The 23,971-nt window shown below is 38.3% G+C and overlaps 1 protein-coding gene across 4 annotated transcripts in view; it reads left to right on the top strand.

Moving 5' to 3' along the window:
- Positions 1 to 23,971, top strand: part of astn1 (astrotactin 1) — a 178,875-nt gene that overhangs the window by 32,471 nt on the left and 122,433 nt on the right. For all 4 annotated transcript variants that reach the window (XM_072912140.1, XM_072912142.1, XM_072912141.1 and 1 more), the window contains exon 2: positions 12,857 to 13,038. In XM_072912140.1, coding sequence (XP_072768241.1) covers positions 12,857 to 13,038 — 182 coding nt within the window. The remainder of the gene's footprint in view (positions 1 to 12,856; positions 13,039 to 23,971) is intronic.

The following is a 23,971-nucleotide window of genomic DNA, read 5'->3' as shown; positions in this document are numbered from 1 at the left end:
GTCATCAGGAGTCCCGACAACCTAAAAATGGAAGAAAAAAAAGGTTTTACGGAAAAAATTTTTTGCTAAAATGTCGTAAGGGGGGACCCTTACGAAAAATTCAAAAAAACGGACTTGCTTCAGCAGCACATTTCTGGTGCTGTAGTTGTATAAAATGTCTCAAAACGTCATCAGGAGTCCCGACACAACCTAAAAATGGAAGAAAATAAAGGTTTTACGGAAAAACATTTTTGCTAAAATGTCGTAAGGGGGTACCCTTACGAAAAATTCAGAGAAACGGACATGCTTCAGCAGCACATTTCTGGTGCTGTAGTTGTATAAAATGTCTCAAAACGTCATCAGGAGTCCCGACAGTACTTGAAAATGGAAGAAAAAAAGGTTTTACGAAAAAAAAAAATTTGCCAAAATGTCGTAAGGGGGGACCCTTACGAAAAATTCAAAAAAACGGACTTGCTTCAGCAGCACATTTCTGGTGCTGTAGTTGTATAAAATGTATAAAAACGTCATCAGGAGTCCCGACAGTACCTGAAAATGGAAGAAAAAAAAGGTTTTACGGAAAAAAATTATTTCTAAAATGTCATAAGGGGGGACCCTTATGAAAAATGATAATTATGTATAAGTTATCACACAACTCTTATGCTTAAAGGCCGTTGCTATAGTTATTGTCAATTGTGCTGAAGTTATACTTTTCTATCTGTGCAAAGGGACAACTTGCAATCCAAGATTGCGAGTCGTCTCGTATCAGTGTTTGTGTCCAGACCCGGCCTGCTGACTGCCAAGGCTGAACATCGAGTACCTTGACGCAGTCAAAGCAGAGACAGGGCAAAAGCACGAGTGTCAGCACATTTCCATTTATTGTGTCTAATTGGGGCTGCTGAAATCACCACACTTCCTTCCGAAGTAGCCCCAGTGATGTAACCAGGGACCTCTCAAATAAATAGAGGAGCACGTGGGACTGTACCTTAGAGCGTAGGTTGGAACTGTAACTGAGTTACTTCTCTCCTCATTGAGCCAAATTGAACTCTGTCTCTGCATGATTCCTTGCTTCTTGTCTATTTAATAGATGTCATCAGTGTTTGAACCTGACACGTTTCCTCTCTTCTTTACTTAGTCTGCTTGCTAGCTAGCTGATTAGCCTCCTGCCTCACCTGTCTTAGTTGCTGCTCCATTGTTGTTTGTTTCACGCCACCTATCTCTCATTGTGCTCATCTTCATGCTACGTGGCGCTAGTAGCCAATTCATGTTGTCATTTTTCACGAAGCCTAATAGAAAATGCTCAAAATTAAGGCTCCACTCGCTCAATGCTAACTTACATTGGATATGCCATGTACATGCTACTGATTAGCATTAGTGATTTTGCATGGCGATCTCAACACCTCCAAATGTGCGAATGAAAAGTACAACCAGCCGGCGTGTGATAAGGACAATACTTGCAGTACAAACACTTTGTAGGACTCAACTAAAGATGAATGGCAAAGACTACGGAAACAAACTGAAATGAAAGATGTTTGCAAGTGTAAATATAGCAATGATTAGAGGTGACATGTTATTTAACAAAGATCATTTATTAGCACACAAACAACAAAATGATACCTTTTGATTATCAGTACGACTCCCCAGGCACCAGCAATTGGTACCGTATCGGTTCAAAGGTGAAAGGTACACAACCATACTAATATTTCAGAGGGGTTCAAAATGCACAAATGGGTTTTTTACTTTTGGACTGTGAGGACTTATGTGGAGTGCAAGTCCAGTTCTTGTTAGTTTCTCTGCTTCAGAGACTCCATGTTGTGTTCACAAGAACAACATCAAGTTGTGTTCACAAGGACAACATCAAGTTGTGTGTTTTCCACTCAGCATTGTTAGGTTTTTTGCCAACAAACTCTGTTCCAATGTCAGCGTTTCCAGGGAGTCCAGATGACCTTTGAAAGGATTGTAGCCTTAACTTTCTCTCCAAGGTCTACCAAAGCGTCTGGGACTTCTTTTAAGTTGTTAGAAGATTCACCTTTCAAGTTCTCTTCCGTTTTTGAGTCCTTCTACTTGTCTCTGATGATTGCGTCTCCTTGGACAGACCACGTGTGGCAGTTCTTTCATAGTACGAAGATCTCCTGACAACTCCAGCAGTTCTTCACTTTGTGGATACAACACAGCAAACTCTTTCATAGTCTTTGAAGAACGAAGATCTCCTGACAACTCCAGCAGTTCTTCACTTTGTGGATACAACACAGCAAACTCTTTCATAGTCTTTGAAGTACCAAGATCTCCTGACAACTCCAGCAGTTCTTCACTTTGTGGATACGACACAGCAAACTAGGAAAAGCACAACACAGGTCCGCCCTCACCTAATCAAGTCGAGGACTCGTCAGGCAGAGAAGGACCACCATGAAGTGAAAATGTGCCATCAAGAATAGTTCAGCCGTCACAAACCTTAGCTGACGTTGAAGCTGGCAGGTCACGGTTAAGAGAAGAACCACAACTGTTGACCAAGAAGCAATGAAAGACGCACGTTTACTGTCAACACTACAACGTTAGCTTGAAGTCTGCAGTACATTGTTGTGGTCTGCAGTACTTTGGAACATTGTTGTGGTCTGCAGTACTTTGGAACGTTGTAGTTGTCTGCAGTACTTTGGAACATTGTTGTGGTCTGCAGTACTTTGGAACATTGTTGTGGTCTGCAGTACTTTGGAACATTGTTGTGGTCTGCAGTACTTTGGAACGTTGTAGTTGTCTGCAGTACTTTGGAACATTGTTGTGGTCTGCAGTATTTTGGAACGTTGCTGTGGTCTGCAGTACTTTGGAACATTGTTGTGGTCCGCAGTACTTTGGAACGTTGTAGTGGTCTGCAGTTCTTTGAAACATTGTTGTGGACTGCAGTACTTTGGAACATTGTAGTGGTCTGCAGTACTTTGGAACACAGCAAACTCTTTCATAGTCTTTGAAGAACGAAGATCTCCTGACAACTCCAGCAGTTCTTCACTTTGTGGATACGACACAGCAAACTCTTTCATAGTCTTTGAAGTACCAAGATCTCCTGACAACTCCAGCAGTTCTTCACTTTGTGGATACGACTCAGTGGCCTAGTGGTTAGAGTGTCCGCCCTGAGATCGGTAGGTTGTGAGTTCAAACCCCGGCCGAGTCATACCAAAGACTATAAAAATGGGACCCATTACCTCCCTGCTTGGCACTCAGCATCAAGGGTTGGAATTGGGGGTTAAATCACCAAAATGATTCCCGGGCGCGGCCACCGCTGCTGCCCACTGCTCCCCTCACCTCCCAGGGGGTGATCAAGGGTGATGGGTCAAATGCAGAGAATAATTTCGCCACACCTAGTGTGTGTGTGACAATCATTGGTACTTTAACTTTAACTTTTAACATTGTTGTGATCTGCAGTACTTTGGAACATTGCTGTGGTCCGCAGTACTTTGGAACGTTGTAGTGGTCTGCAGTACTTTGGAACATTGTTGTGGACTGCAGTACTTTGGAACATTGTAGTGGTCTGCAGTACTTTGGAACATTGTTGTGGTCTGCAGTACTTTGAAACATTGTTGTGGTCTGCAGTACTTTGAAACATTATTGTGGTCTGCAGTACTTTGGAACGTTGTAGTTGTCTGCAGTACTTTGGAACATTGTTGTGGTCTGCAGTATTTTGGAACATTGCTGTGGTCTGCAGTACTTTGGAACATTGTTGTGATCTGCAGTACTTTGGAACATTGCTGTGGTCCGCAGTACTTTGGAACGTTGTAGTGGTCTGCAGTACTTTGGAACGTTGTTGTGGTCTGCAGTACTTTGGAACGTTATTGTGGTCTGCAGTACTTTGGAACATTGTTGTGGTCCGCAGTACTTTGAAACATTATTGTGGTCTGTAGTACTTTGGAACGTTGTTGTGGTCTGCAGTACTGTGGAACATTGTTGTGGTCTGCAGTACTTTGGAACATTGTTGTGATCTGCAGTACTTTGGAACATTGCTGTGGTCCGCAGTACTTTGGAACGTTGTTGTGGTCTGCAGTACTTTGGAACATTGTTGTGGTCTGCAGTACTTTGGAACATTGTATAATAACAATATCGCTAATATTCAGGTCACCACATGTAAATGAAGTATTGTTGGCACTTTTTGGAGTGATTTAGAGGCAAAATGGCTGACTCTCATTAGCATCATGGCTAGCTACCAAGAACCAAACGGTTCTTACAAACTAGAATGCATAAGAAAAGTAAAACATATTTTTATCTTACGACAAAATTCCCCAAAAACTGCAGTTCCTCTTTAAAGAGTCTTCAATCAGACCCTGAGGTTTACCCACAAAAGCTGCTTTCTCTAAAGCGTACCTTTATCTAAGAAAACAGTGAAAAGCTGCAGGGGAGTCAACATTAGTTGTGAATCCAATCAGACGATGATTTAATTATGCATGAAGAGCCCACATCTTCCAAGTCATGTAAACGTCAGCGCCAGAAGGCAGGGTTTGTGAAAGTGAAAGTGAAAGTAAGTTAGAAGTCGGCGTGAAACACAGACGAGCTGATGGACGTCCGTGGAGAGCACAGCTTGTTCCTGCTCCGCTTATTATGATGACTATCGCCCCGCACTTGGAATATTGCAGCACTTATGGAAAATCACCTTCAATTTGCTGCCAGACAGCCTTGAATCCCTGCAGATAGAACATGGTCTTATCAAACTGCCTGTAAAAGGTTTGAATCCCTGCAGATAGAACATGGTCTTATCAAGCTGCCTGTGAGATGTTTGAATCCCTGCAGATAGAACATGGTCTTATCAATCTGCCTGTAAAAGGTTTGAATCCCTAGTCTTCGTCTGACAGGAGCCAGGAGATAGAACACGCTCTTACTAACCCCCATCAAACACGCTGTGAGAATGTCATTATTGCAGCTTTAAACATTTTATTCTTCCATATCTGCGGGGAAACTTTCATCATAAAATGATACTGCTGCTCCCAGTCCTCTACATCACTCTTTACCTTGAAAACTTTTTTTTACCTTGAAAATCATTTGTTTACCTTGAAAATCATTTTTAACCTTGAAAAAAAATGTTTACCTTGAAAAAAAATTTTTACCTTGAAAATCATTTGTTTACCTTGAAAATCATTTTTAACCTTGAAAAAAAAATTTTACCTTGAAATTTTTTTTTACCTTGAAAATCATTTTTTACCTTGAAAATCATGTTTTAACTTAAAACATTTTATTATTTTTTTTGTATTTTTTTTTGTATTTTTATTTTTTTAATTTTTAATTTTATTTTTTTATTTTTTTTTAAATTAATTAATTTATTTATTTTTATTTATTTTTTTTATTATTATTTTTTTTTATTTTAAATTGTTTTTAATAATTTTAAATTTTTAAAAAAATATGAATTTTTTAAAATTTTTTAATTTTTTTTACAATTTTTTAAATTTTTTAAATTTTTAAAAAAAATATACATTTTTTAAAATTTTTAAAATGTTTAAAAAAAAAAAAAAATTTAAATGTTTTTTTAAATTTAAAAAAACCCAACATATTTTTAAATTATTATTTTTTTATTTTAAATATTTTTCATTTTTTTAAAATATATTTTAAAATTTTTTAATATTTTTTAAAAAAATTAATTTTTTTATCTTTTTTTAACTTTTTTAAAACTTTTTTTAACTTTTTTAAACTTTTTTAAACTTTTTTAAACTTTTTTAAACTTTTTTAAACTTTTTCAAACTTTTTTAAACTTTTTTTAACTTTTTTTTAACTTTTTTTAAACTTTAAAAAAAAAAAATTACCCTATCCCTAACCCTAACTCTAATCTTAACCCTAACCCTAACCCTAATCTTAACCCTAACCCTAACCCTAACCTTAACCCTAACCCTAACCTTAACCCTAACCCGAACCCTAACCTTAACCCTAACCCTAACCCTAAAAAAAAGGTTAATTGTTAAAATTGTTTAAAAAAAATTAAAACATTTTAAAATTGTTTCAAACTGTTTAAAAAAATTTAAAAAAATTTAAAAAAATTTAAAAAAATTTAAAAAAATTTAAAAAAAATTAAAAAAATTTAAAAAAAATTAAAAAAATTTAAAAAAATTTAAAAAAATTTAAAAAAAAGTTAAAAAATTTTTTACAAATTACTTTTTTTTTTTAAAGGAATAATTTTTTTAAATGTTTTTTTAAATTAAAAAAAAAAAAAAATGTATTTACTTTTTTTTTTTTTTATTTAAATATTTCTAATTTTTTTTAAATATATTTAAAAAAAATTAAATATTTTTTAAAATTTTAATTTTTTTAATCTTTTTTTAACTTTCTTTAAACTTTTTTTAAACTTTTTTTTTAACTTTTTTTAACTTTTTTTTAACTTTTTAAAAACTTTTTTTAAACTTTTTTTTAAACTTTTTTTAAACTTTTTAAAAAAAAATTTACCCTAGCCCTAGCCCTAACCCTAACCCTAATCTTAACCCTAACCCTAATCTTAACCCTAACCCTAACACTAACCTTAACCCTAACCCTAACCCTAACCTTAACCCTAACCCTAACCTTAACCCTAACCCTAACCCTAACCCTAACCCTAACCCTAAAAAAAAATGTTAATTGTTAAAATTGTTTAAAAAAATTAAAACATTCTAAAATTGTTTTAAACTGTTTTAAAAAATTTAAAAAAAAGTTTAAAAGAAATTTACAAATTAAAAAAAAAAAAAAAAAAAAAAAATACAATTTAAAAACACTTTTTTTAAATTAAAAAAAATTTTAAATCATTTTTTACCTTGAAATTTTTTTTTTCCGTTGTTTATTCTTTACAAATTCTGCTTCCTCGTGGTCACTTTGGCGTGTGACCTTTGACCTTCCGCAGCCCAAGAACATAATTGGTCCTGTTCAGTCTTCACGGTCATTTAGCACGTTGAGCAATCATGACATCATAGGACAGCCCAGTGCTCAACCAATAGGAACTCACCGTCACATTTGCATAAATCACCATGATGCATGCATGTTTCTAAAAGTCCTCCATCAGAGCTTTTTACTCCAAGTAACATACAGCAGCACAGTAGGCCTAAGTATTCATTAAAACAATCAATCCATTTTTTGATACTTACATCATGTATATATTACATGTCACATCACAGTAGCTCCTTTGACTTCCTTCATTTGACTTTATCTTTGCTATTATTCTCAAATGTACTTCCCTTTTTGGATCACTTATCTTTTCCATAAGCCACTAATTGTGCTTTTCTTTTTCTTTTCTGGCCATTTTGTGTTTGGCTTTGATCAGTTGATCACTCGGTCCTTTGTTTACACACGCCAGGAGCTGTTTGTTTGTTTGTTTACACACGCCAGGAGCTGTTTGTTTGTTTGTTTACACACGCCAGGAGCTGTTTGTTTGTTTGTTTACACACGCCAGGAGCTGTTTGCGCTCTCCTTGCCAGCGCTATGGGGAGGACATTCCCGTGGAACTACGGAAAAAGCGCTGGGGATGCGGGAGCGCAGAAGGAAATTGAAGCCTGCATTTCCCTCCGTCCTCATGGGGAACGTGCGGTATTTGGTTAATAAAATGGACGAATTGTTCGGGCTCGTCCGAAACTCAAAAGGAGTACGCCGTGTGCAGTAACATGTGCTTTAGGGAGACTTGGCTACACACCCGGCTTCACAACCTCACGGGCGGATGGAGACACACTCCTGAGCAGTAAGAAGAAAGGCGTTGGGATTGGCATCTTGGTGAAAGAGAAGTGGTGTAATCCTGGACATGTTACTGTAAAGGAGGGTGTTTGTATGCCGGACATCCAACTTCTGGTTGTTGGAATTCAACCATATTATTTGCCATGGGAGTTTACTTCTGTAATCTTCATTGAAGTTTACATCCCTCCTTCTGCAGATGAGGCTGCTGCTTGCGACACCATTCATACCACTGTTGACGGGCAACAGCCCAAACACCCCGATGCCCTCGTTCTTTTTTCAGGTGACTTTAATCATGCTTCTTAGTTCTTAGTTGCACTGTGCAACACGGGACAATAAAACTCCGTACCTACTGTATGCTAATTCAAAAGATGCATACCGTGCCACTGCCCTGCCCCCCTGGGACGGTCTGATCACAATCTGGTGTTTTTAACACCTCAATATGTTCCTGCTGTGAGGAGGCAGTCTGTCTCAACAAAATCAGTGTGGAGGCGTAACCAGGAAGCATGACTATTTTGTAAGCCTCACGGGACAGACATTGACAGCATCACAGACTACATCAATTTCTGTGAGGACTCCATCATCCCTACAAAAACTGTCCACTGTTACCCAAATAACAAGCCCTGGATCACCAGCCAGCTAAAGGTTCTGCTGAATGAAAAGAAGCTAGCCTTCAGATCTGGTGATCGGGATGAGTTGAGGAGGATACAGTGGCATCTTAAAGTTCAGCTGCGAGAAGGGAAAGATGTCTACAGAAGGAAGCTGGAGACCAAACTCCAGCAGAATAACACTCAGGATGTGTGGAAGAGCATGAAAACCATCACCGGCTTCAATAACAAAGCCAGGATGTAGATAAAGCCAACCAGCTGAATTAGTTTTTCAATAGATTTAGCAATGCACCCCTTACTGACTCCCCTCCCCCACTACTCCTGTCTTCACACCTCCCCTCACCATCAATCCATAAACTCCTTCACTGTTGCCTGCCACTGCTGTTTCTCATCCCCCCCACTGAGAAAGCCAGCCCGGTGTGTCTGACACCTGGCCATGTGAGACGACACCTGGAGAGAGTCAACCCAGCCAAGTCATTAGGCCCTGACCGAGTCAACCCCTGGGTTCTGAAGACTAGTGCTGCTCAGCTGACTGAGATCCTGCACTTCATCTTCAACCTGAGTCTGAAGTTAGAAAGGATACCAGCGCTATGGAAAACCTCCTGCATTGTGCCGGTGCCCAAGAAGCCCATCCCATTGGGCTTGAATGATTTCAGACCGGTTGCCCTGACGTCTCATGTCATGAAAGTCCTCGAGAGACTTGTGCTGGCTCAGCTGAGACTCCTGGTGGCTCCTTCCCTGGACCCTCCACAGTTTGTATATCAGCCCAATGTAGGAGTGGATGATGCTGTTATCTACCTGCTGCATCCTGCTCACTCTCACCTTGATGGTGGGAGGGGCTCTGTGAGTATCGTGTTCTTTGATTTCTCCAGTGCCTTTAACACCAATCAGCCAATTCTGATGAGTGACAAGTTGCTCAGGATGGGTGTCCGTTCATCCATTGTCTCCTGGATCACTGATTACTTGTCTGACAGGCCCCCGTTTGTGCGACTGGGGAGCTCCCTGTCGGACACTGTGGTCAATGGTGTAGGTGCTCCACAGGGGACTGTCCTGTCTCCTTTCCTGTTCACCTTGTACACCTCAAACTTCCAGTATAGTTCCAGGTCCCGCCACCTGCAGAAATACTCTGATGACTCTGCTGTGGTCGGGTGTATCGGAGAGGGACAGGAATTGGAGTGAAGAACACTGATCGCTAACTTTGTGGAGTGGTCTCAGGCGAACCATTTGCTCCTTAATGTGGACAAGACCAAGGAGCTGGTCATTGACTTCAAGAAGAGAATGACCCCTGCGGATCCCATCAACATCCACGGCCGGGAGGTGGCAGTAGTGGGGCAGTACAAGTACCTGGGAGTCCACTTGAACAGCAGACTGGACTGGAAGGACAACAGCAACGCTGTATACAAGAAGGACATGAGCAGATTTTTTTTCCTGAGGAAGCTTAGGTCCTTTTATCAGTCTGTTGTGGCCAGTGCCCTGTACTTTGCAGTGTTTTGTTGGGGGAGCAGCACCAGCAAAAGGGACTTCAACCGGATTGACAAACTGATCAGGAAAGCCGGCCAAACCATTGTTACGCAGTCGGAGGCGTTTGTGTCAGTGAGGGACAGGAGGACAAAGCTGTTGAACTGGGGGTGGTGTGGATCCCAGAACGCAGAGACAGTTTGTGGTTGGCAAAAAGTCTTAGGAGGAAACACAACAAACAAAAGGCGAGAACACCATGGACAATGACAAAGGAAACCAAAATACCAAAATTAGGCAGAAGGACAAAGACTCTATTTTGCAGCTACGTTGAAGATTTTGCCGTGGCAACCAAGTGCCAAGTTCAGGCAACAAGTAGCTGGACCAGGTTAGTTAAAAAAGAGATATGAAAGTTCCACCCCTTGCCATTACCTTCTGCTCATCCGACCTCTGTGGCAGGAAACATTGCACCACAAGAACCTCAAGTCCAAAAGAGAATGTTATGATCCGTTGCCCGAGTCATGTTTTGTTAGTTTGACTACCTCAGTTCTGTTTTAGTTGCCATGACTGCCGATTAGGTTCACCTGCCTCTGATTAGTGTTCGGGATGCTCACCTGCTCCTGGGCACTAATCAGAGAGCTACTTATTCCTGTTTCTTGCCACAATCAGTCTGGCTTCCTTGTTTGCACTACGCAATATTTAATGATGTATATTTTTGACTCCTATGCCAGTTTGTATGCTAAGCTTTCGCGCTAGCATTTTCCTTAGCTTTGCCTCCCGAGTTATCAGCACGATTGTTTTGTTTTTCTGCTTTTCCTGCATGATTTATGCAAATAAATCGTTGTCTCACCTGCACATTGCCTTCGGAGTTTCCTGCTGCATCTTGGGTTGGGGAGGAGACCCTGCCCCAAGTGGAGGAGTTCAAGTACCTCGGAGTCTTGTTCACGAGTGAGGGAAGAGTGGATGGTGAGATCGACAGGCGGATCGGTGCGGCATCTTCAGTAATGCGGACGCTGTATCGATCCGTTGTGGTGAAGAAGGAGCTGAGCCGGAAGGCAAAGCTCTCAATTTACCGGTCGATCTACGTTCCCATCCTCACCTATGGTCATGAGCTTTGGGTTATGACCGAAAGGACAAGATCACGGGTACAAGCGGCCCAAATGAGTTTCCTCCGCCGGGTGGCGGGGCTCTCCCTTAGAGATAGGGTGAGAAGCTCTGTCATCCGGGGGGAGCTCAAAGTAAAGCCGCTGCTCCTCCACATGGAGAGGAGCCAGATGAGGTGGTTCGGGCATCTGGTCAGGATGCCACCCGAACGCCTCCCTCGGGAGGTGTTTAGGGCACGTCCGACCGGTAGGAGGCCACGGGGAAGACCCAGGACACGTTGGGAAGACTATGTCTCCCGGCTGGCCTGGGAACGCCTCGGGATCCCCCGGGAGGAGCTGGACCAAGTGGCTGGGGAGAGGGAAGTCTGGGCTTCCCTGCTTAGGCTGCTGCCCCCGCGACCCGACCTCGGATAAGCGGAAGAAGATGGATGGATGGATGGATGGATGGATGGATCTTGGGAGAACGAGCCGCGCACAACCATGCGACCACGTCATTACAGAGAACCCTCAAAGACATTAGTCAACAAGTGCAGCTACCTCTGACCCAGGTTTTTGGGGCACGGAAAAAGTATTTTGGGAGTGCAGTTCACCGTCTGAATATGTCACCACAAGAGGAGCGTCGTCTTCCACCTGCCTGGACCAAAGTCAGCTGAGCAAGCAGAGCCAATCAGAGGCCCCTGCGTCAGCAGGTCTTGTCGTGGTGTGGCAGCGACCCTCAAGCAGGTCTTGCTGTGGTGTGGTAGCGACCCTTAAGCAGGTCTTGCTGTGGTGTGGCAGCGACCCTTAAGCAGGCCTTGCTGTGGTGTGGCAGCGACCCTCAAGCAGGCCTTGCTGTGGTGTGGCAGCGACCCTCAAGCAGGTCTTGCTGTGGTGTGGCAGCGACCCTTAAGCAGGTCTTGCTGTGGTGTGGCAGCGACCCTCAAGCAGGCCTTGCTGTGGTGCGGCAGCGACCCTCAAGCAGGTCTTGCTGTGGTGTGGCAGCGACCCTTAAGCAGGTCTTGCTGTGGTGTGGCAGCGACCCTCAAGCAGGCCTTGCTGTGGTGTGGCAGCGACCCTCAAGCAGGTCTTGCTGTGGTGTGGCAGCGACCCTTAAGCAGGTCTTGCTGTGGTGTGGCAGCGACCCTCAAGCAGGTCTTGCTGTGGTGTGGCAGCGACCCTTAAGCAGGTCTTGCCGTGGTGTGGCAGCGACCCTCAAGCAGGTCTTGCCGTGGTGTGGCAACATCCATATTTACATGAAAGTGTTGTCCACATGATGGAGGACAACATCCATATTTACATGAAAGTGATGAAGGACAACATCCATAAAAGAGGAAGGTCCCAGGAGGTGTGCAGGAATCATCTGCACGTTAACCACCATGTCCTCAAGCACTGACCATAAAATACTAGATCTGTTCCCATAAATAAATCTTCCTGCTTGCAGTCTTCTTCTTCTCTAAAGTGTGGACACATCTCTCATCTCTACCTTCTCTAATTCTTCTTCTTCACCTAAACTGACAACATCCAAGTTGCTCCTCAGTCACACCTACTATTACATCATATACTATGTTCTATACTATATATTACATCATATACTATGTTCTATACTATATATATTACATCATATACTATGTTCTATACTATATATATTACATCATATACTATGTTCTATACTATATATATTACATCATATACTATGTTCTATACTATATATATTACATCATATACTATGTTCTATACTATATATATTACATCATATACTATGTTCTATACTATATATATTACATCATATACTATGTTCTATACTATATATTACATCATATACTATGTTCTATACTATATATTACATCATATACTATGTTCTATACTATATATTACATCATATACTATGTTCTATACTATATATTACATCATATGGTATGTCCTATAATACATATATATATTACATCATATACTATGTCCTATAATATAGAGGAACAATAATCAATGGTTCTTGTTTGTTCCCCACAGAGATCTCAGGGAACTGGGAAGACATCCCTGTGGATCAATAATCAATAATCAATGGTTCTTGTTTGTCCCCCACAGAGATCTCAGGGAACTCGGAAGACATCCCCCTGGTGCGGTGGAGACAACAGTGGTTGGAGAATGGAACTCTGCTCTTCCACATCCACCACCAGGATGGAAGTGTCCACCTTCTAGAACCTACTGAGGATCCTCACAACACTTCTGCCAAGGAGGAGCTGCGCATCCTGCATATCTCTGTCATGGTACGTACATTATTATATACTCTTTGAATTCATTTTCTTTGATTTGATTATTATTGCTACTATTATATACTGAGTCTGATTTTATTATTATTATTATATACTGTTTGATTGTATTATTATTATATTATTATTATATACTATGTTTGATTTTATTAATATTATTATTATGTAGTATATTTAATTGTATTATTATTATATACTATATTTGATTGTATTATTATATACTATATTTGATTTTATTATTACTATTATCATACACAATATTACATTTTATTATTATTATTATTATTATATGCTATATTTGATTAATAATATTATTAGTGCATTATTGGGTCGTATTTGAGGGTGAATTGGTCTCCACCAGCAACTAAAACAAGAAAAAGCAGGAAACAGGACAACATACTCTGGTACAACTTCCCATTCAGCAAAAAGGTCAGCACCAACATCGGACACAAGTTACCCGCACTCATTGACAGGCACTTCCCCAAAAAACATGTACTCAGGAAGATATTGAAGAGGAACACCTTGAAACTTAGCTACAGCTGCATGATGAATATCTAACAAAGCATTGACTCACACAACAAAAATATTCTGAGCACTCACAGACAAGCAATCGCTAACGACTCTAACTCCACAGACTGCAGACAAAGAATTAACTGACCACTCAACGGAAACTGTTTAAAAACATCAGTTGTTTACCAAGCCAGCATCACCCGCAAGGACAACTAAAACACAGACAACACAGAAAACACATTTAAAACCCCTTAGAACAATCACACAGCATCATCCTTAGAACAATCACACAGCATCATTCTTTGAACAATCACACAGCATCATTCTTAGAACAATCACACAGCATCATTCTTAGAACAATCACACAGCATCATTCTTAGAACAATCACACAGCATCATTCTTAGAACAATCACACAGCATCATTCTTAGAACAATCACACAGCATCATTCTTAGAACAATCACACAGCATCATTCTTAGAACAATCACACAGCATCATTTTTAGAACAATCACACAGTATCATTCTTAGAACAATCACACAACATCATTATTAGAACAATCACACAACATCATTCTTAGAACAATCACACAGCATCATTCTTAGAACAATCACACAACATCATTATTAGAACAATCACACAACATCATTCTTAGAACAATCACACAGTATCATTCTTAGAACAATCACACAACATCATTATTAGAACAATCACACAACATCATTCTTAGAACAATCACACAGCATCATTCTTAGAACAATCACACAGCATCATTCTTTGAACAATCACACAGCATCATTCTTAGAACAATCACACAGCATCATTCTTAGAACAATCACACAGCATCATTCTTAGAACAATCACACAGTATCATTCTTAGAACAATCACACAGCATCATTCTTAGAACAATCACACAGCATCATTTTTAGAACAATCACACAGTATCATTCTTAGAACAATCACACAACATCATTATTAGAACAATCACACAACATCATTCTTAGAACAATCACACAGCATCATTCTTAGAACAATCACACAACATCATTATTAGAACAATCACACAACATCATTCTTAGAACAATCACACAGTATCATTCTTAGAACAATCACACAACATCATTATTAGAACAATCACACAACATCATTCTTAGAACAATCACACAGCATCATTCTTAGAACAATCACACAGCATCATTCTTAGAACAATCACACAGCATCATTCTTAGAACAATCACACAGTATCATTCTTAGAACAATCACACAGCATCATTCTTAGAACAATCACACAGCATCATTCTTAGAACAATCACACAGCATCATTCTTAGAACAATCACACAGTATCATTCTTAGAACAATCACACAGTATCATTCTTAGAACAATCACACAGCATCATTCTTAGAACAATCACACAGCATCATTTTTAGAACAATCACACAGTATCATTCTTAGAACAATCACACAGTGTCATTCTTAGAACAATCACACAACATCATTCTTAGAACAATCACACAGTATCATTCTTAGAACAATCACACAACATCATTATTAGAACAATCACACAGCATCATTCTTAGAACAATCACACAGCATCATTCTTAGAACAATCACACAGTATCATTCTTAGAACAATCACACAGCATCATTCTTAGAACAATCACACAGCATCATTCTTAGAACAATCACACAGCATCATTCTTAGAACAATCACACAACATCATTCTTAGAACAATCACACAGTATCATTCTTAGAACAATCACACAGCATCATTCTGTAAACCCCAACTCAACAACTCTACAGAGCTGAGTAAATACATCTGGACTCTTAAAGACTATAACATTGATGACTCTATTACATGGTGAATTGTTGCATCTAGCTCACCATACAACACTGCAGCTAAAAGATGTCACCTGTGTCTGAAAGAAAACATGTTTATTATATACCACCCCAACATGTTTATTATATACCACCCCAACATGTTTATTATATACCACCCCAACATGTTTATTATATACCACCCCAACATGTTTATTATATACCACCCCAGCATGTTTATTATATACCACCCCAATATGTTTATTATATACCACCCCAACATGTTTATTATATACCACCCCAACATGTTTATTATATACCACCCCAACATGTTTATTATATACCAACCCAACATGTTTATTATATACCACCCCAATATGTTTATTATATACCACCCCAACATGTTTATTATATACCACCCCAGCATGTTTATTATATACCACCCCAACATGTTTATTATATACCACCCCAACATGTTTATTATATACCACCCCAACATGTTTATTATATACCACCCCAACATGTTTATTATATACCACCCCAACATGTTTATTATATACCACCCCAACATGTTTATTATATACCACCCCAGCATGTTTATTATACACCACCCCAACATGTTTATTATATACCACCCCAACATGTTTATTATATACCACCCCAACATGTTTATTATAAACCACCCCAACATGTTTATTATATACAACCCCAACATGTTTATTATATACCACCCAACATGTTTATTATATACCACCCCAACATGTTTATTATATACCACCCCAACATGTTTATTATATACCACCCCAACATGTTTATTATAAACCACCCCAACATGTTTATTATATACAACCCCAACATGTTTATTATATACCACCCAACATGTTTATTATATACCACCCCAACATGTTTATTATATACCACCCCAACATGTTTATTATATACCACCCCAACATGTTTATTATATACCACCCCAGCATGTTTATTATATACCACCCCAACATGTTTATTATATACCACCCCAACATGTTTATTATATACCACCCCAACATGTTTATTTTATACCACCCCAGCATGTTTATTATATACCACCCCAGCATGTTTATTATATACCACCCCAACATGTTTATTATATACCACCCCAACATGTTTATTATATACCACCCCAACATGTTTATTATAAACCACCCCAACATGTTTATTATATACAACCCCAACATGTTTATTATATACCACCCAACATGTTTATTATATACCACCCCAACATGTTTATTATATACCACCCCAACATGTTTATTATATACCACCCCAACATGTTTATTATATACCACCCCAGCATGTTTATTATATACCACCCCAACATGTTTATTATATACCACCCCAACATGTTTATTATATACCACCCCAACATGTTTATTTTATACCACCCCAGCATGTTTATTATATACCACCCCAGCATGTTTATTATATACCACCCCAACATGTTTATTATATACCACCCCAACATGTTTATTATATACCACCCCAGCATGTTTATTATATACCACCCCAACATGTTTATTATATACCACCCCAACATGTTTATTATATACCACCCCAACATGTTTATTATATACCACCCCAACATGTTTATTATATACCACCCCAACATGTTTATTATATACCACCCCAACATGTTTATTATATACCACCCCAGCATGTTTATTATATACCACCCCAACATGTTTATTATATACCACCCCAACATGTTTATTATATACCACCCCAACATGTTTATTATAAACCACCCCAACATGTTTATTATATACAACCCCAACATGTTTATTATATACCACCCAACATGTTTATTATATACCACCCCAACATGTTTATTATATACCACCCCAACATGTTTATTATATACCACCCCAACATGTTTATTATAAACCACCCCAACATGTTTATTATATACAACCCCAACATGTTTATTATATACCACCCAACATGTTTATTATATACCACCCCAACATGTTTATTATATACCACCCCAACATGTTTATTATATACCACCCCAACATGTTTATTATAAACCACCCCAACATGTTTATTATATACAACCCCAACATGTTTATTATATACCACCCAACATGTTTATTATATACCACCCCAACATGTTTATTATATACCACCCCAACATGTTTATTATATACCACCCCAACATGTTTATTATATACCACCCCAGCATGTTTATTATATACCACCCCAACATGTTTATTATATACCACCCCAACATGTTTATTATATACCACCCCAACATGTTTATTTTATACCACCCCAGCATGTTTATTATATACCACCCCAGCATGTTTATTATATACCACCCCAACATGTTTATTATATACCACCCCAACATGTTTATTATATACCACCCCAGCATGTTTATTATATACCACCCCAACATGTTTATTATATACCACCCCAACATGTTTATTATATACCACCCCAACATGTTTATTATATACCACCCCAACATGTCCACATTAAACAAACTGGTCTCATCATGCCGGCACAGAAGCAAGGCACTACTGTGTAACAATGGCCACACCCCCATGTAATGTACCCTATATATATATATAGCAACCACAGACACTTCAATAAAATCCCCTGAAGAGCAGGGAAACCTGTGAAACAGGCTTGTGGGGATGACATATATCTGTGTTTTTTCTGACCTAACATATATTCCGCTCTACTTTGGTATTGAGTATTGTATAACAGATAAATCACAGAAACCTCCACTATATATTTATACATACATATATATGTTTCTACATACACATATTTATACGTATGTATATTATACGTACATATGTTATGCATACATATTTCTACATAAATATATTATACATACATATATTATACATACACACATACATATATTACACATACATATATTATACATACACACATACATATATTACACATACATATATAATACATACATACATATATAATACATACATACATATATAATACATACATACAGACAAATATTATACATACATATATTCCAACATATGTTTCTACATACATACAGTATATCAGTGTTGCTGTTAATGCACTTTTTGTGTCTTTTCACGCATTGAAATGAGAAAGTACATGATTGTCAAGAAGTCTGTGCGTCCCCAAGACGCAATTTATTTATTTTTAATTTTTTTTGCCACTTGTGCCAGCTTTTTTGAAACATGTTGCAGCCATCAAATTCCAAATGAGCTAAAATTTGCAAAAAATAACAATGTCAGTGTGAACGTTAAATATCTTGTCTTTGCAGTCTATTCAATTGAATATAAGTTGAAAAGGATTTGTTGTATTCTCTTTTTATTGACCATTTACACAACCTGACAACTTCACTGCTTTTGGGCTTTGTAGAAATGGGATATCTTCTCTGTATCATCTACTGTATATGTTATCATATAGGACATATCTTCCCTGTATCATCTATATTTGATGATATAGAACATAAATTATCAGCACAAAGACATGATGTACATTTATATTTATATGATATCAGACATGATTGATGATGTACATTTATATGTATATGATATCAGACATGATTGATGAAGTACATTTATATTTATATGATATCAGACATGATTGATGAAGTACATTTCAAAGAATCATGGCTGCATGAAAAGTGATTAGTCAGCATCAACACAATTTGCCAGAAGCGTAAGAAAAGCGACCTGGAAAGGTTGATGCACTTGAATGATGAATGATGAATATTTAAATGATGTATACTGAACTATGAATATTGAATTATGAATATTGAATATTGAATGATACATATTGAATGGTAAGCACTTGTTAACAAGCTATATTTTCCTCAAACTTTACTGCTTGGTGGGGGGAGGGGGGGGGGGGGGGGGCAGGGGGTGGTCAATACTGCGATCGCTCCTCCACATCCATTCATATTTCATAAAGTACAATGCAAAACATTCCACTAAGTGGGATTCTAGCACTTAGTTCTGATGTAGGCTCCATCTTTAATATGACTCTGTTCAACTTCTGTTTACCCACCAAACACTTCGTTCCAGGCTGGATCCCAAAAGCAGAGTAAGCAAGGTAACACAAAAAGGAACGGTTAAAAAACAATCTTTCCATGAATGGATTTTTATTCCTAAATGTCAACTACATTGATCCGTAATCGACTTGCGGAAGATAAATATTGATCCTAGATGTTTTTAAAAGGCAATGTATGGATTGCAGAAAAATACCAGATTGGATTTAAGAAGGACAAACTTGATTGAACTTGATCACTTTTAATGATAAGGACCTTAAACGTGCACAACTAACATGGCAGATATCTACGGTGGTCCAGTGAGGTCACAACACGTCCATCCATCCATCCATCTTCTTCCGCTTATCCGAGGTCGTGTCGCGGGGGCAGCAGCCTAAGCAGGGAAGCCCAGACTTCCCTCTCCCCAGCCACTTGGTCCAGCTCTTCCTGAGGTGTTCCCAGACCAGCCGGGAGACATAGTCTTCCCAACGTGTCCTGGGTCTTCCCCGTGGCCTCCTACCGGTCGGACGTGCCCTAAACACCTCCCTAGGGAGTCATTCGGGGCAGCGGCTTTACTTTGAGTTCCTCCCGGATGACAGATCTCCTCACCCTATATCTATATGTTGCCATCCAAGCAACGTTGCCATGGACGCCCCTGCTTATTTCAGCAAGACAATGCCAAGCCACGTGTTACATCAACGTGGCTTCATAGTAAAAGAGTGCGGGTACTTTCCTGGCCCGCCTGCAGTCCAGACCTGTCTCCCATTGAAAATGTGAAGCCTAAAATAGCAGAAGGGAGACCCCCGGACTGTTGAACAACTTAAGCTGTACATCAAGCAAGAATGGCAAAGAATTCCACCTGAGAAGCTTCAAAAATGTGTCTCCTCAGTTCCCAAACCTTTACTGAGTGTTGTTAAAAGGAAAGGCCATGTAACACAGTGGTGAACATGCCCTTTCCCAACTACTTTGGCACGTGTTGCAGCCATGAAATTCCAAGTTAATTATAAATGTTTATGAGTTTGAACATGAAATATGTTGTCTTTGTAGCATATTCAACTGAATATGGCTTGAAAAGGATTTGCAAATCATTGTATTCCGTTTATATTTACATCTAACACAATTTCACAACTCATATGGAAACGGGGTTTGTATATAGATGTGTACTTGTATATAGATGTGTACTTGTATATAGATGTGTACTTGTATGTAGATGTGTACTTGTATATAGATGTGTACTTGTATATAGATGTGTACTTGTATATGGATGTGTACTTGTATAGCAGATGTGTTATTGAGGTCAGGTGTGCTCCTGGAGGATGTCACACACACACACACACACACACACACACACATACACACACACACACTCTCTGTCTGCTGCTGCCAGGGAAGAAGAAAGCAAATCAATAAAATATCTTTTCTTGGAAGTGATGCTTTATTGCTGAAAATAATGTGCCTTTTTTTCCTCACTTTTTAGCAATAAATCTCAGCTCGGAAAGGAAGGAAGACTAAATTACTTTTAGTCAAACACCAATACTGAAACTTTTCATGGCCCTAACTTGTTCTACACACACACACACACACACACACACACACTGCCATACATGAGTGGTGATTGTGAAGACTTGTGTATGTGTACGTGTACGTGTACGTGTACGTGTATGTTGGCCATATCTGCTGTTAAACGGTGCGTTGATGGCGTTGACAACGTTGGCGGTGCTGACGGCGTGAAGCCAAACAGGAAGTGAGTGTGAGCGTCGGCTGGAAGGTTTGCTGCCAGATCAGTTTTGCTTTGAACAAGTCAGCCGAGCGAGAGCCAAACAATTCATCCCCTCCACGTCTTTTTATTGGCGGTGAGCAATCCCACTTTTTATATCTCTGCTGCTTCAGCGCTCACATAAAAAGAGCATTCCCCCTTCAATAGAATTAGTCAAAGAATCTTTATTTTATTGACTTCATTCAACTCCTGGACAAACTCATGTCACAGTCTGATGCCTCGCTCTTAAAGGGACACTGCACCTTTTCTGCAACAACCTCCATGTAAGGCAAGAATATTGCTATGCTTTCTAAAGAGTCAATCAACTCTAGCAAAAGTCAGCTAACAATGGAATCAATAGGTGTTGATCTATACACGCTATAAGTATATATGTCATGTAGTAACATTCATAATAACATGTCATATATACATGATGTAAGTATATATGTCATGTAGTAACATTCATAATAACATGTAATATATACATGATGTAAGTATATATGTCATGTAGTAACATTCATAATAACATGTAATATATACATGATGTAAGTATATATGTCATGTAGTAACATTCATAATAACAAGTAATATATACATGATGTAAGTATATGTCATGTAGTAACATTCATAATAACATGTAATATATACATGATGTAAGTATATATGTCATGTAGTAACATTCATAATAACATGTAATATATACATGATGTAAGTATATATGTAGTATCTAGTAACATTCATAATAACATGTAATATATACATGATGTAAGTATATATGTCATGTAGTAACATTCATAATAACATGTAATATATACATGATGTAAGTATATATGTCATGTAGTAACATTCATAATAACATGTAATATATACATGATGTAAGTATATATGTCATGTAGTGACATTCATAATAACATGTAATATATACATGATGTAAGTATATATGTAGTATCTAGTAACATTCATAATAACATGTAATATATACATGATGTAAGTATATATGTCATGTAGTAACATTCATAATAACATGTAATATATACATGATGTAAGTATATATGTCATGTAGTAACATTCATAATAACATGTAATATATACATGATGTAAGTATATATGTCATGTAGTAACATTCATAATAACATGTAATATATACATGATGTAAGTAGTATCTAGTAACATTCATAATAACATGTCATATTTATGTATTTTGATCATTTCAAGTATTAATTTCACAGACGCATCACAACGCTCACTTTCCCTTCAACAACAACAAGACAACTAATCATGCAGACTTGATGAGAGACAACAAAGACTACTTTGATGACCCAGAAACTTCTATTTTTGAACCTGAACATAAGGAGGATGAAGTACAAGTTTTAGAAGCTAAACAGATGCAGCTTTAGTCAAACACTAAGCATCATGTAGCAGTATTGCTAAGTGCTAAACAAGATATACAAACATAATAAGACAATCACTTACTGTACAATGTCTTATATCTTCCCCTGTACATCAACAATTCATCATCATCCTCACAAAGGGTTAAAAAACGTGTCTTTCTGGCCATCTCCGGGTCTAAGTTGGATGTCAAAGTGGACCAACTTGTCAGATTATGTCCACAACCTTCTACCATCCAGGTGAGAGACATGATTCATCATCTACAACTAACTCTCACCAACTCAGAGGCCATGCAGCAGCTCATATGTCAATATAGCAGACAGCAACATAGTTTGTCTTGTGCTGATAATCAAAAGTCAGTAATATTTGTTTAGTACTCAGGTCATGACTTGTCAACGGAGTATTGTTGAGATATTTCTGTACTCTCATCATCTGCATTGTTAGCCACCTCCTACTTGCTGTATTTGACTATTTAGAATGCATGTTCTTGTCCGACATGAGGATGGTTCATGTCGACTCTTTCAGGTGGTGGTTTGCTAGCTTGGGAGTAAAAGTGCAAGTTAAAAGTAAATCTGCAATCCTTTCATTTCCGGGTGTTGTTGATAAATGGCTGTGGCTTTGCATCGTAGAGTTTTAACTTGCACTTACAGATGTGGCGACCAACTGTAGTTACTGACAGTGGTTTTCTGAAGTGTTCCTGAGCCCATGTGGTGATATCCTTTACACACTTCCAAATGAGCTAACATTTGCAACAAATAGCAAAGTGTGAACATGAAAGATCTTGTCTTTGCAGTCGTTTCAATTGAATAGAAGTTGAAAAGGATTTCTCTTTTTATTGACCATTTACACAATATAGTACTCCTACTTTATAAGTAATATACATGTAGTAGATAATAAGTACACACTTTATATTTAGTTGAGTGAGTGAACAAACAAATATTCCTTCCTTCAGCACATTTCATCATTAAGGAGTCTTCATGTCCTTCGTGATGCAAATGAAGACTGACTCTTTATGCAAATGAGCATTTATGCAAATGAGCATTTATGCAAATGACCACATTATTGTTGTCTCTTTCAAGGAAAGATTAAAATCCACATTTTCTTGTTGATGAAGTTTTTCTCTGCAATATTTCACAGCAGTAATGACTTGATGTTCACGTTTCAGCGAATCTTCACATGAATATTCATATTTTCACGTCATGCTCATTAACATTTACTTCATATGGACCCGTTCATCATGGTTTACCTGACACATGAAACGTGACAAATTTCCAATTTTTTTCTGTCTTTGTTTACTTTCCAACAATCTTCACATGAATATTCATATTTTCACGTCATGCTCATCAACATTGACTTCATATGGACCCGTTCATCATGGTTTACCTGACACATGAAACGTGACAAATTTCCAATTTTTCTGTCT

Source organism: Nerophis lumbriciformis, linkage group LG33, assembly GCF_033978685.3.
Source record: "Nerophis lumbriciformis linkage group LG33, RoL_Nlum_v2.1, whole genome shotgun sequence".
Taxonomy (NCBI): Eukaryota; Metazoa; Chordata; class Actinopteri; order Syngnathiformes; family Syngnathidae; genus Nerophis; species Nerophis lumbriciformis.
This window is presented reverse-complemented; position numbering and strand designations above follow the sequence as displayed.